Source organism: Aristolochia californica, unplaced genomic scaffold (genome assembly GCF_029961685.1).
Source record: "Aristolochia californica isolate CCGP_79_NKW_82.1479 unplaced genomic scaffold, dmAriCali1.0.hap1 SCAF_11, whole genome shotgun sequence".
NCBI lineage: Eukaryota > Viridiplantae > Streptophyta > Magnoliopsida > Piperales > Aristolochiaceae > Aristolochia > Aristolochia californica.
In genome coordinates, this window is record NW_027181782.1 from 7,423,940 (window position 1) to 7,439,793 (window position 15,854).

At 37.2% G+C, this 15,854-nt stretch overlaps 1 protein-coding gene across 6 annotated transcripts in view; it reads right to left on the minus strand.

Annotated features, from left to right (window-relative positions):
• LOC137943967 (carotene epsilon-monooxygenase, chloroplastic) overlaps positions 1 to 15,854 on the minus strand; it is a 65,171-nt gene that overhangs the window by 5,858 nt on the left and 43,459 nt on the right. For 4 of the 6 annotated variants that reach the window (XR_011110772.1, XR_011110771.1, XM_068789422.1 and 1 more), the window contains 2 exons: positions 3,986 to 4,068; positions 3,705 to 3,867 (listed from right to left, as the gene is read on the minus strand). Coding sequence is in view for 3 of the 6 variants with exons in the window: in XM_068789422.1 (XP_068645523.1) it covers positions 3,705 to 3,867; positions 3,986 to 4,068 (246 nt within the window). In the remaining 3 variants the exon portion in view is untranslated. Of the gene's footprint in view, positions 1 to 3,704; positions 3,868 to 3,985; positions 4,069 to 4,166; positions 4,346 to 4,459; positions 4,549 to 15,854 lie in introns of those variants that run through there. The other 2 variants (XR_011110773.1, XM_068789423.1) reach the window with 2 other exon arrangements.

Below are 15,854 nucleotides of genomic sequence, written 5' to 3' on the forward strand. Positions count from 1 at the left end.
ACTTAGGATTCTATGATGTATAATCACTATAAAAGAGGATTAATGAGTGAGAAGAAGAAAAAGAGTTGTGGAGAGAAAGTTTTAGGAGGAGAAGAAGAAGAGTGACGAATTTGGAGAAAAGAGGAGGAAGAATAGGATAATGGACTTATCCAAACCCTCCCCCTTAAGTTGTATTTATAGGTATCAAAAATACTAATATTACAAGAATACCCTTCACCCTAATATGAGTTAATAAGAGATATAAATCATAAACTAATTACATTAGTGTCACTTTTTATTTACCATCATGCCACCATTGTGTGGACCTATGGGTCTTCTCCTTAGTTTGTGGGCTTGAGCCCATCTTCCACACACTTGGATGTGTGGGCCTTCGTTGGTCATGTGGGTTTGGGCCCATCTTCCAACAAGTACTATACATACAAGCTCTTAGATGTCCTTGATCTCGGTTCTCTTTGTTCTAAACTTTCCTATTAACCTCCTATTTGTGAGCAATATAACTAATTCTTTAAATTGTTCAATAACTTTTCTCCCACGTCTTGTGTTTTTTAGGACTTGCAGAAGAAGAGGACGATTGGTTCTGGGCATGAGAAGGAAGAGTTCCATCTGTTTGATGATGTTTCTATTCCCAAAGGTACGGCGCTTACCACTGAAGACTCCCCATGCTTATGGCACCTATGTTTGGGGCATCCATCCCCAATCAAGTTATGTCAATATTTCCAATCTTTTCCATCTGATATCTCCTTTGAGTGTGAGTCCTGTCAACTAGGGAAACATCGTCGAGCTTGTTTCCTTGTTATTACTAGTTGTATTTCTCGTATGTTTGAATTAGTACAACCTAATGTATGGGTTCCATGTCGGATTCCTAGCCCATTTGATGTCAAGTATTTTATTTCTTTTGTAGATGATTTCGGTCATGTTACTTGGGGGTATCTCCTATGGGAGAAAACCATATTATTTAATGTATTCTTGATTTTTTAAGGAAATAAATAATCATTTTGATGCTTGTATTCATATTTTCCATACTAATAATGGACTAGAGTATTTCAATAAAAAAATTGCATCTTTCTGTGCTTCACAAGGTATTACTCATTAGCTATATTGCATCTATTCTCGCCAACAAAATGGGGTTTTTGAACACAAAACAGATATCTTCTTGCAGTTACTCGGACTTTACTATTACACATGAATTTTCCAAAATCTTTTTGGCGAAATGAAGTATTAACTTCATGTTAATTAATCGTATGTCTTCATTTGTTGTGTGGTCATATTTCGATGCAAGTTTTAAAATCTTACTGCAATTGTTTGATGTTCTTCCTCAGATCTTTGGATGTACATGTTTTGTGCATTTTTTTTGTTATTCTTCAGATAAACTGTCCCTTCGATTTGTTAAGCGTATTTTTCTGGGGTATTCACATAATAAAAAAGGGTATCAATGTTATTATTTTATTCGACGTAAAACATATGTGTCTTCTGATATAATATTCTTTGAGCATTCTCCATATTTTCCATCTTCTGTTGAGTCTCCTTCGTCTTCTAGTGCTTCTATGGATAGTCTTGTTCCTATAACAATTTTGGATACACCAGTCACAAGTCCTTCACCTCTTCAAATCTACAATCAATGCCCTCACCATGTGTTGACATAACCTATAAGCTCTCTCCATCAGACCAGCCACCTTCCTCCTTGCTTGCAGAACCAGCTCCTTCTGATTTGGATTTACCTATAAGCCTCCAAAAAGGTAAACGGTCATGTACCTCTCATCCCACTTCACAATATGTGTCCTTTGATTTTTATCCCCATCCCATTAGTCATTTGTCATGTCTTTGTATACGCCCATTGATCCTCATTCAATGCAGAATGTTTTGTGTTTGCCTGAGTGAAAATAAGCTATGAATGATGAGATGAGTGCCTTGATATCTAAGAAAAAGTGGAGTCTCTATGATCCACCTGCAGGGGCAGCTATTGTGGGGTGTCGTTGAGTGTATACCATCAAGTATAAAATTGATGAAATTATTGAATGGTAAAAGCAAAATTGGTGGGAAAGGAGTATTCACAAACTATTGTTGATGTATTTGAGACTCTCCTATGGCAATCAATAAAGGTGGCAACTTTTTCAACTGGATGTGAAAAATGTCTTCTCATATGGTGATTTAAAAGAAGAGGTATATATGGAGCATCTTGGGTATGTTTCTCAAGGAGAGACGGGGAAGGTATGCTGGTTAAAGAAGGCTATCTATGGAATTAAAAAAAGTCCAAGGCATAGTTTGAAAAGTTTAACAATGTTGTGAGGCAATTTTGCTTCTATAGAAGTCATTGTGATCATTCTACATTCATGCTTAACAGGAAGATTGCAATGGTTGTATTGGTTATATATGTTGATGGTATTATATAGTCCAGGGATGATTTGGAAGCAATTGAACAAGTAAACAAAGATTTGACCGCTCTCTTCTAAACAAAAGATTTGGGAACCTGAAGTACTTCCCTGGCATTGAAGTTGCTCGCATTAAGCAAGGTATTGTTTTCTCTCAGAGAAAGTATATATTGGATATGCAGCAAGAATATGGTCTATTAGGTGCAAAATTAGCAGACACGTCGATGGAGATCAGCACTAATCTTCATGACACTCAAAGGCCGATATATCTTGTGGGAATTGTTAGTTAGTTCATCAAAAGCCCAAAGAAAGTACACCTAGAAGCTGCCTAGAGAATTTTGAAATACTTGAAGGGTGCTCTGGAAAAGGTTTGTTGATTACTCGTAATAACCAAATGAATGTGGTGGGTTATTTTGATGCAAGTTATGTTGGATTTAAGATGGATAGAAGATCTATTTCTGCCTATTGCTTTGTAGGGGGTAACTTAGTAAGTTTTGAAAACAAGAAATAGACAGTTGTGGCTAAATCCAATGCAGAAGTTGATATAGGGCAATGGCCCATACAAATAGTGAGCTTATGTGGGTTAAATTTGTTCTTCTTGTGTTTGGGTTTTGTAATCCAGAACCTATGGTTATGAAGTGTGACAATCAGGCTACTATTTTCATTGCAAGTAATCCAGTATTCCACAAGATAACTAAACATATAGAATTTAATTGTCATTTTACCAAAGATGCAGTTATGCAAGGAGGCAGTTGGCCCATATGTGAAGTCGTCAAACCAAGTAAGAAATGTGTTTAGAAAGTCACTGGGAAGATGTGAACACTTGATATTTTGTGTCAAACTGAAATTGTTTGATATTTACTCCCCAGCTTGAAGAGGAGAGTTAAAATACCAATTCAGGGAGTTTTTTTTTAATTTAACATACACAGATTATTCTCAGCTTAATCTTATTAGATAGATGCCTTCATTCAGTACTTATGTTTCAAGTTTCATTTAATCTAAGTTGAATTGTATGATGTTATAGTAGATTTTGTAACTAGGGGATAAATATGACTTAAATGAGTAAGTAAAAGAAGGGAGCTCATGCTTTTCAGGCACACACTCCAACGCAGCTTTGGCTGCTTCTCCCTTTCTCAGTTTCTCTCAATTTCTTCCCTCTCTTTCTCTCAAACCTTCTCTAGTTTTTCTTTTCTATAACAATAAGCAAAATAGAGATCAAAAGACATTGAAGGATATTAAGTTCTTCATAAAATCACCATAGAATAATATCCATGCACATGGGGTGGGTCTTGAAATCCACATCAGTGATTGCATTTAGGAGTTCTAAGTGCTTACATTGGTTGTATGAATAGTAGCTCCAGTCGTCATGCGAATGTCTTGCTCAGCGACAAGCTCGAAATTCAAATGTTGTAAAAAAATTGCAAGTGATACAACTGCTTCCAGCATGGCAAACTGATCACCCACACATTTACGGGGTCCTCCACTGAAAGGGATGAATCTACATAAAAATTTCACAACTTAAAATCTGATACAAAAAATATAAAACATATATATTTTGTGGTGTACACACAAATACATGTTGACAGAGAGAGAGAGCTTTGCTGATGAAACCATACCTGAAATCAGTATTTGTCTCATTTGGCACTGGTCTGTCCAGGTCAAACCTCTCTGGAATGAACTCTTCCGCTCTCTCCCATACCTTCACAGCACAATCTAACAGTAAGATAAAAAAGCAGAAACTGAAGAAAACATATGGCATACTTCAGAAAAAAATAAATGGATAGGGAAACATTTAACTATATAGTCTCTGTAAAATCTGTCATTGAGTCATTGAACTGCCTCTGTGTTTATAAACTTGAGAAGTAACAAGAACAAGTCAATGACTGCTTCCTGTGAGTTAAAAATTTTTGGGATGTGTTTCTCTCCAAGATCTTGTTGTAGGAAATCTGTTTACTTCAATATTGTCTTTGTATTTCCTGAAATTTCACAATTTAAAAGAAATGGTCAATAGCAATTTGAACCTGATTATCTTGCAAGAGAGGTAGCAACTGCAAGAGAAGGAACCAACAGGGATGAAAGGCAATCGGCAGGCAGGGCTCTAGAGTGGCTTGCCAGACATCATGACTCCTAGAGAGCAACCAGTATGCTGAGTGGAGAAATGTCCTTATCTTCAGAGTGTCTACATCGGGAATCAAGAAGAATCTCAGACAGGGATGCGGCAGGGAAAGGTTGGCAGTCCATAAGAGATGACTGGTGAAACTCAATTAGGTCTATCGAAGAGCAGTGAGAATGGATCTGATATAATTGACACTCTCAGTTACCACGAAATGAGGTGATTGAGAGATCGTATCAAAGATTTATCAGTATTTTGTTTGATGATTTAGATGGATTTAAGTTTGTCTATAATAAAAGTCGCCTCTCAAGACCAGTACCAATGCTCAAACTGGACAGGAAATTAAAATTTTCTTCTGGAGGAAAATTGAGGGACAACTCATATATGCCAAATTCATAGGTTAAGAGTGGTCGGGCAATCGGAGCAGTTATAATTCCAGGAAGTGTTAGAGGCCTTGCCAGAGATTCTTCTACTCGAGGACGTGGACATGGTGATAGGAAGTGTATCCATTGTGGTCAAATTAATCATTTTTCAAACAAGTGCTAGGAGAAGTTAGAATTCTAGTGTGACATAAAAAGAGTCTATAGCCTATACCGATGCTCAAGAAGAGATTTAACAGCTTCTACAATGACAAAGACAATTGACTGCTACACTCGCACCCTCTACTTTCAATTTCTCTTCCACTGCAAGTGTCACCATGGCAAGCACAGGTGTGCAAACACTAAAGTGTCTCATTCTTCCTCCTAGATCATTCATGCAGGAGCGTTCACACACATTTGAGGTATGTCCAGCTTATTTAATTCTATTACCCCATCTCAGTCTTACCATACTGTTACATTGGCTAGTGGCTCCACCTCCCCTATTCAGGGGAGGTACTATTCATACTACATATCACATGTCGAATTCTGTTTGATTTGTTTGCCATTTTCCTATGAATCTGCTATCTATAAGCAATATTACCAAGTCTTTAAGTTGTTTACAACATTTTTTTCCAGCTTCATACGTCTTTGAAGATTTGTAGACAAAAAGTATGATTGGTTTGAGGCATGAGAATGGTGAGCTCTACATTTTGGATGATGTTTCTCTTCCAAAGGCAGTAGCTTGTGCAACAAATGATTTCCTGTATTTGTGACACCTACACTTGGGACATCCATCACTAGCTAAGCTACATATATCTTTTCTTCTTTGCTAGTTGATCTTTTTTGAGTGTGAATCATGTCAACAAGGAAACCATCGTCAAGCTAGCTTTCAACAAGTCCAAGTCACATTTCAAAAAAAAGAAGTTCAAGTCATAGTTCTCAAGTCTTTTTAAGTTAGTCCATTCTAATGTATGGGGTTTGTGTCCAGTACCTAGTTATTTTAGTTTTAAATACTGTCTCATTTATTGATGATTTTGTTTAGCTAGAATTTTGAGCATAGCGACACAAATATCATCAAAAGAAGGTTTGGTTGTTAAACTTAGAATTTGTGTTTTGGCTACATAAAGGTATGTCTGTAAATTAGCCAAACAAATTGCTTTACTAGCTCCTCTCTATTTCTTAAATTGCGCTGTTTGTGGAATATGGTTGAGTTAATTTTCACTCTTTCAAGAATCCTCAAAACTGAGCAAAGTATTCATTAAGGTTGCCTTCATGTATTGTATTGTACATTGCCTAAAATACTTCAAAGAGTCTTTGGTGACTTTCAGAACCAAATAAAGTTTAGCACAAGTGTCCCATATCACTTCAGTAGTTTCCAAGTGAACAACATTGTTGGCTACAGATTCTTCCATGCTATTAATCATCCAATTGATGACTAAGGGGGGGTTAGTCAATTTGAAGGACGAGATGATCTTGCTGGAAAGCCAATATACTCTAGGAGGATGGTTCTGTTTCATGGAGAAAAAGAAAAAAACACTTTTTTGTGTTAAGTCACTCTGGAAAGCCAATATACTCTAGAGTGATGCGACGTTGGGAGCTGCGAGGGGAATCGTCCGTCCTCCAACCAAAGACGACGCCGACGCCGACGGCAAAGACGATGCCGAAGAAGTCGAAGGTAAGGTTGTCGACGGCGGAAAACATTCCCAATCGAGTGAAAGAGGATGGAGATCCCAACCAAGTGGAGGAAGATGGTGACGGAGAATGGCACATGGCAAGAGGCCGGAATTCCGGGAAAAAAGAAAAACGAAAGGAAGAAGAAATAGCGTGGGTCGTCGGAAATTCAGAAATCTCGCTGGAACTCAAACCAGGGAGAACCGAAAAGGTGATACGAATTACAGCGAAAAATGGAAATAAGCAATCTTTCATCTCAATACCGTTGGCCGCAGCCTTGGATTTCGCAGTTTGTCTCGTAGATGAAGAAATGTTGCAAGTTCCTCGGCTTCGAGAGATTAGAATCGGAGAGCTCTCTTTCTCCGTTTCGGTTTTTTGACAAAGAGGAACGAGGACGTTGAAAGTCGTCCAAAGCAGAGGTATGTTGATAATGGCCCGAGTGTACCTCCCCGAAAAATTTTGCACATCCTTCTGTTGGAAAGTTTTGAGAGAAAAACTACTAAGCTTCATCCCATCGAAATCGCCCTTGAGACCCCCATCCATTCATCCCGTCCCTCCCGAAAAAGACAACCTTCAGTTCCCCCCTCTCTCATCTCAGAAATCCATCCCACCTTCGAATATCTTGATTCCGTCAGGCCAGAAATCCCTCCCCCCAAAAACCAAAATATTGTCATACATTTGCCCTCTGACTTCTTCTCGACCGGATGTAAAGCTTTAAAATCAGCCCTCAAGGTGAAGACCAAGTCCGTCAAATGGACAAATGAGACCCTCGCGTACTGGTTTCGGGATAAAATCTACATCGACTACCTCCAGAAAATCTCCTGGTTGAGCCCTCGACAGTGGCTGGTCTTTCTTAACTCGTGGGAGGAGGTGAAGATAGCCCTCGACGAAAGCTTTTGGGAGGCCGAAACTGAGATAACGGTGTCGGAATGGGAGGAAACCCCCAGGAATCTTCCCCTCAGACAATGGATATCCGTCAAGGGACTTCCAATAGAATTGTGGTTGAAGGAGGTCCTACGACGAGTATTCTGTGCTTTTGGAACCATCATAAGATGGGACAACGACACGATGGAGAAAAAGAAATTGGACATCGCCAAGGCGTTCGTTACCCCAAACACGGGTTGGCCTGAATCTCTCTTCACGGAGTTAATTTTTGGCGGCGATTTCGTATGGCTTGAGGTGTCTTTCAGAGCCATGGAGATCCTGCGACTGCCGGAGCTTCGCCGGACTCAAAGGAGACGAGCTACTCTGGAGGCCAACTCACCCCCAAACTGAGTCAACACGGTCTTTAACTCATCGGATTCAGGTGAGTCAACCTCTTTACCGAGTTCTGGATTGAACTCGGGCTCAAATTCAAAATCGTGGGGAAGTATTTCGAAACGAGATGACAGCTCGCTTTTCGAAATACAAAAGGTGTTTCAAATCCAGGGAATCTTAGACCCGAGTCCCGATGACTCCAGCAAGGGCCCGTCAACGATACATCTTGAAAAATACTCCCGGTGTACTCCAAGCGAGGGACTGCGTCTTCCCAAAAACTCCTGCGCAAGCCTCCAGACACCGATGAAGGCGACTAAAATAAACGAAGCACCCCTCCTCGAGGTGTCATCTGCCATCTCTAAATCAAAATCAAGGACTGACGGTGAAAATCGGGAGGACGAAGTCCACACATCTTCCGGTTCGTAGTGCAAAGAAGGGAGTCTCCAAAAAGACGATCTGAAGCCCCATCCAGGTACGATTTTCGAAAATCTGACTCAGTCAATTTCAAAGGAGTTTTCTTCGAACAGTGCAGATAGACCGTCTACAGGAGCAACACCGAAGGGTGTTCACTTTTTTCAAGGCAGTTTTCAAATTGTATAGCAGAAAATCCAAATACTGCTTCAGGAACCCCCCTCTCAACTTTCTCAAACCCCCACACCTCTACCCCTTGTACGCCTACCCCCATCTACTCGAGCCCAGAAATACTGCAAGCCACACTACCCTCCTCCTCTGCTTCCCTATCCCACGGCTCCAACTCCCAAGGAAACCACCCCTCAATTAGTGCAACCCTACCTCTCCCCCAGAAAAGTCCTCTCGATCCCCCATCCTTTTCCTCAACCCGCCACTAGAATCTTCATTCTCGAGATCAGCACCGCTCACAACAAAATTCTAATTATGATCTCGAGCATACACTCCAAAACATACAATCTAGCCAACCTAGCAAATTCACTACTCCCAAAACCATAAATGAAAACTGTCAAGTGACATCTCTCTTTTCGGATATCCCGGACACCACTGGATTGGGAATAACAGAGCCTGCTCACTTACCCCCTCAGCAAGAAACAGACACTAATGCCTCCAGAATTCCAACGCCGGCCAATCTCCACAATCAGGACAGCCCAGTTACTCCCCAAACCCCTCTCTCTCCTGGTAGACCTAGCCGTGTGGTCAAGGCACTCCAAGTGGAAAGGCACAAATATGATGCGGAATCTTGGCAGCAAATGATGGATTTGGCCCATCTTATGGGAGCAATTTTTAGAGGCCCGTTACCTGGAGACAGAAATGCATCCGGAGTCATCAAGTATGGTAATAAATGATCGTGCTTTCCTGGAATGTTCGAGGAATTGGGGCTTTCCGGAAGAGGGGATTGATCTCTAATTTTATTTCGCAATTCAAGCCTTCCATTGCGATCCTCCAAGAAACAAAGTGTCAAGAGATGTCCGATGCTATCGTCAAAGAGCTTTGGTCCAATTCTTCTATTAAGTGGGTGGTTGTCAATGCTGAGGGTAACTCGGGAGGTATCCTAGTCGCTTGGGACTCGACGCTCTTGACATCCTTGAAAGTATTTGAAGGCCGTTTCTCTTTGGATCTGTAGTTTAGAGACCTCTCCTTGGGCAAAATCTGGTGTGTAGGGGGTATATATGGTCTGACCAGATACCGTGAGCGTGGCTTATTTTGGGAAGAACTCAGTAATCTCTGCCAGTCCTGGAGACTTCCATGGCTCTTCGCTGGTGATTTCAATGCCATTCGATACTGCGGTGAGAAGAAACCGCCGGCTAATCGCATTTCTGCTTCTATGCGTGGTTTCAAATCTTCCGGGATTTTTGGCTCCATATCGAGGAACCCGATATCATCTGCAAGAATTTGGAGATAATATTCCTAGAAATGAAAAAGAATTATTCAACCGAAGACATTCATCTTTACGAAATATTATTGAGCGAACTTTTGGTGCTTTAAAAGCTTGATTTCAAATGTTAAAAGGCACTCCTCCATTTTCTTTTAAGATCCAGGTGAAAATTGTACATGCTTGTTGCATATTGCACAATTATATACGTGCAGAAGATTATGATGATATATTTGAAGATGAAGATGATGATTCGGGTGGCGAGCTCGGTGGAGGAGGTGATGCGGTCCAATTAGGTGCAATGGATGATACAGATAGCGATGATTGCGATGATCTTGAGGATGTGGGTAGCCAAGTAACAAGCATTCGAAAGCAGAGTGCATTAGAATCCACAAGAGCCGCACAATTTCGAGATGCCATATCGACTTCCATGTGGAACGATAAATGATGGTTTACTCTTATTACTTTTGAACATGCGTCATTTATATGTACTAAACTTGTAAATTGTTGATTTTAATATTAAAGGCACGAACTCGTTATTTGAATAATTTTTTTTAGGTTATTTTCAAAGTTGTATATGTATTTATTTATTATTTTTTTATTTTTATTACTATATTAAACTTCATATTTAAGTCTCTAGTAAATAAAATATAATTAAAGTATGCATTTGATTAATTAATTACTTTTAATTTTGTCAAAATATATTATTAATTAATACCATGCAAATCTATCTTATGTTATTAATATAATACTTTTTATTCATTAATCATAATTTTTTTTATTTACTCTATTGTATTAGTGATTTAATAGTGGTAATTAAAATATTATTAACTCAAGCACTTGGTTTAATTAACTTATTTTTATAATTAACAAAATCAATGGTTTTAAATTTCGAAGATGAAGATGAAGTTGTCCACACTAACACCCTATTTCGAAAATTTTGAAGATGAAATTGTCCACACTAACACCCATTTCGAAGATGAAGATGAAGATCAAATTTCCAGTTTGTTGACTAACCCCCCCCCCCCCCCCCCACCTAAAGTATCTTCCTTGAGCCACTTCTTGTAGATGGCATCTTCCTCATCAGTAAGGGGAGGAGATTTGGTAAGGTGATCAACGGTCACAGAAAATAAAAAACCTCTTGATGGACTAGGACCAAGATGCATGATTAGAGACTCCTTTTAATGGCACTGTAGTAATTTCAGAAAATAAGTTTCCCAACCTCATAGGAGGGAGAAGAGTTCTCAGCCATAATGAGTCAATTAGGAACCAAAACAAAAAGATTGATTTATATGTTCTCAATGACAATGAGAAATGAAAAGTTACTATAAAGATGACTACTTATGAGAAACTTTCATCAACTAAGCCCAGAATTAATGTGCAAACTTAAGAGGTTTGTCTGAAGGAAACTGAAAAAAAAGGAGAAACATGTAGAGAGAGAAATTGAGAAATTGAAGAAAGGGAAAAAGTGAGAGGAGAGTCTCTGAATTACTCTCCTTGGGATCGTGCACAACCCCATCTTTTATTCACTTAAGTAAGAGACAATTACAAATATACCCTTATTTACTTACATTTCACTTAAACCCTTATATTTCTCAATATACATATGCAAATTACACCAAATTTGAAGTATAAGTAGATCTAAACATGCTGAACAATATAATGTCTACTCCAAAAATTACAACTAATGTAAAATAACGAAACTACCCTTCAGCAGATTTTCTAACAGAAAAAAATACCAATCTGGATTTATTCTCAAAGGATTAAAGAGGAACTAGTTTGATGAGCCTAAAATAAGGAACAACTGCAATCTCTCCATGCACATAAATTTCAAAAATAAGGCTTCAAACCCTCAATTAGGTGGGTTTCACTAATTGGAAAAATTTAGAGAACATCAAGTAGACCAAAAATTTAAGGTATGAAATCAAGGAGGAATGCTTGGTTTTTTAACGGCAATCCAACGAATCTAACTATGCAATGAACAGCATAGTTTTAAAGAAGAACGAAATTGCTCTTGCAAGGTTGTTTCATGGGATGTAATATGCATGGGAGAAGACTGAATTATGCATGGGAGAGTTAAAAAAACCATTAAAGATCTTGTTGTTTTTCCAGGTATAAAAATCAAAAGTTATCTTAAGAGAGAAGATGGCAACTCATGAATTGTGGCAGCAGAATATCTTGAGTTCTCCTCTTGTTGTAGCAGCTATGTGATGACTTCCCATTCATCAAAAGTATTAACTCCTACTCTAGTACCATGTTAAATTCTAGGGCCTCAACTCATAAATTCTTCAGTTAGGTAAGAAGGAGAGTAAGAAGAAGGAACAACGAAATTGCTCTTGCAATGGTTGTTTCATGGGATGTAATATGCATGAGAGAAGACTGAATTATGCATGGAAGAGTTAAAAAAAACATTAAAGATCTTGTTGTTTTTCCAGGTATAAAAATCAAAAGTTATCTTAAGAGAGAAGATGGCAACTCATGAATTGTGGCAGCAGAATATCTTGAGTTCTCCTCTTGTTGTAGCAGCTATGTGATGACTTCCCATACATCAAAAGTATTAACACCTACTCTAGTACCATGTTAAATTCTAGGGCCTCAACTCATAAATTCTTCGGTTAGGTAAGAAGGAGAGTAAGAGAGAAGAAGAAGAAGGAAGAAAGCAAGAAGGAGAAGAAGCTTGTCTAGGAGTATGGAGGCTAGACATGAGGAGAAAGCTAGGAGAGAAAGAGAGCTCCACCTTAGGGCATACAAGAGCTCCTCTCCTTCATCTTATTTATAATAAAAACCTTGACATAATTACAACTCTGTCCTTCAGCAATAATTAATAAGAAAAACTAGATAACTAAAGCTGAATACATGACTACTTGTATCACTTATTTATGTAGATCATATTATATTATCTGGAAGTAATAAAAAAGGAATCCAACAGGTGAAAAAACATCTCACTAAACATTTTCAGACTTAAAGAGTTAGGGTCACTAAAGTATTTTATGGGCATTGAGGTTGCGAGGAGTGAAGTAGAAATTGTATTAACTCAATAGAAATATGTGATAGATATGCTCCAAGAGTAGGGATTACCAGGGCAAAGCGTTACAAAAAGCCCTACAAAATTTGGTCATAACCTCCATGAAGATGATAGTAGATTGTGTATCAGAAGGCTGGTAGGTAAGCTTATTTATGGTACTATCACATGTCCAAATATATCATAGTCAGCCAATTCATGGAATGTCCCCATAAAATTCATTAGAAAGCAACCCAGAGGATATTACGATACTTGAAGGGAGCACCTGAGGCATACTCAAACGCGAATTATGCTGGGTCAAAATTGGATAGAAAATCTACTGCTAGATATTGTGTTTTTGTTGGCAAAAACTTGGTAGCTGGGAGAGTAGAAAACAAAATGCGGTAGCTCACTCAAGTACAGAAGCTCAATACCGAGGAATGGCGCATACAATAAGTGAACTTATGTGAGTCAGATCAGTTTTACTAGAAATGAATTTTATTACTATAGAAACCATGAATATGCACTATGTTATGCATACAATAACATTATTATTTTAATTATTTTTTCTTTAATTTACTTTATTTATTTCAGTTTTAGGCCATAGGAGTATTTTTGGAATATTTTATGTATAGGGGTATTTTTGTAATATTTTATCTTAAACCCTAACAAGGTGAACCCTATTTAAGGGGTAAGAGTAATGAGAAAAGAGAAGCATTGATTTAAGGTTAATTTTAGGTTAAACAGGCTTGGAGCTCTCCTTGACGAGTTCTAGGGTTTTCAAGCTTCTCTTTGGCTTGATCTTCGTCTTCCTCTCCATATCTTCCTACAATTCCACATAGTATCCCTACAATAACCTGTGGCAGATCCAGGACCGTAACAACGAATCCTTGTGGCAGATCTGGGACCGTAACAACTGGTATCAGAGTAGGAACACAATGGGCTATTCATCTTCCCCAGAAGAATGGATTGTTTTGGACAAGGTACACAATTCAATAGAAAAACTATTGGAAAAATTATGCAAAGAACCGGGAGAAATATGCGCAGGGTATGCATCTTCCACAGGGTATCAATCTTCCATTGGAAGTTCTACAAGGGAGCCATGCGTTGCCGCGGAGAAGGTCATACAACCACACACGGCTGCGGAGAAGGTCATACGACCACGCGCGGCCGCGGAGAAGGTCATACGACCTAAATTCTCCAAACACAAAAAATCCACAGAACGAGAGGCAAGAGAACACTCAAACAAATAGAAGAAATATGAAATTCGAGAGTTCTTTGTCTCGGAAAAGCTCCCCAAACTTCCGAAATCTGACGGCGGGGACACCGATTTTTTGAAATCGGAAGGGTATTCAGTAGGGGTGGCATCGAGCTGAGCCGAGCCCGAACCTGCTTATGTTCGAGCCGAGCTTGATTTAAATATTTCGAGCCGAGCCTCGTCTCAAGCCTAAAATTGTTATCGAGCTCGAGGCCAACGAGTTTGAGTCGAGCTTCGAGCTGAGCTCGAGCCTCAACATACATTTAAAACTTTTCAAAAAATATATATCGAATAAAATGTATATAAAATTATGCATACATTTTACATAAAATTGGGCATGACCTCTACATAAAATTGGGTATAACCTATATATATTATACATGTATAAGATTGGGCATAACCTCTACTTAAAATTGAGCATAATCTATGTATATAATACTTGTATAAAATTCGGCATGACCTCTACTTAATATTGGGCATAATCAATATACATAATACCTGCATAAACACTCCATAAAAACTCCATAAAATTGTCTATATATTCCATAAACACTCCATGAAATTGTTTATACACTCCATAAAATAGTCTAAACACTCCATGAAATTGTTTATACACTCCATAAAATAGTCTAAACACTCCATGAAATTGTTTATACACTCCATAAAATAGTCTAACCACTCCATACACTGCATAACATTATAAATAAACTCCATACAATAATCAAACACAACAAAATTAAATAAAATATCACTATAAATTTACAATCACCCAAATAAAAACTATAAATCCTTTAAATAAAATCATATTACTATTAGATACTTACTAGAAAATTACAAGAAATATTTTAAATTTTTCTTAGGAAAGTTAAATGGACCTCTTATTGCCTTTTCTAAGGAAATAAATAAAAATTAATAATTAATCTAATATATTATTATACTTATCGATAAATTTTTAATCACATAAAATGTCAAACACAAAATTGTTATGAAAATTGTCTCATGCTCAAAGTATTATATCATCAACTGTCAAATACTTATTCAAAAATTTTCTATATGGTTTTCTAACCATCTTGGCAAGAAAATCTTACGTAGAAAATTATATGGATTTTTAAAAATAATTTATAATTAGAAAAATATTTTGAAAAAACATGAGGGACTAATGGTCCCTATATTTCTACTAAAAATGTCTTTTCAATATTTATTGAAAAAACCACTAATAGTCTCTAGAAACGTATTTCTACTAAAATATCTTTTCAATTTCTTTAAGAGCCATGAGGAAGGGACAGAGTTTTTTTTTTTTCCTTGTTTATGATCTCGCACGTAGGGCTGGCTTTGAATAAATTATATATAAAACTATGCATACATTTTTAAAAAGTATAATGATAGGGGATTAAAATTTTAAAAAAGGATTAAAAATGCACTTATATTAATTTTATTTACTCCAATTGTTGTCTAGCTTGTTTTGTAATTTTTGAATCTGGCCACAATTTAATATGGCCTCCTTAGTGCCCTAGATGAAAATTTATATTCTAGGAAAAACTAAAAATATTTTTCTTATGATACATATTCCCAAAAAAACCTTTAAATAAAATCTTATTACTATTAGTGACTTATTAGAAAATTACAAGAAATATTTTAAAATTTTCTTAGAAAAGTTAAATGGAACTTTTATTGCCTCTTCTAGGGAAATAAATAAAAATTAATAATCAATCTAATATATTATTATACTTATCGATAAATTTTTAATTAAATAAAATATCAAACACAAAATTGCAATGAAAATTGCTTCATGCTAAAAGTATTACAGCATCAACTGTTAAATACTTATTCAAAAATTTTCTATACAATTTTCTACCCCATCTTGGTACGAAAATCTTACTTAGAAAATTATATGATTTTTAATAAAAAAATTCAATTAGAAAAATGTTCAAAAAAAACATGAGACACTAATAGTTTATAGAAACTTATTTCTATAAAATTTAT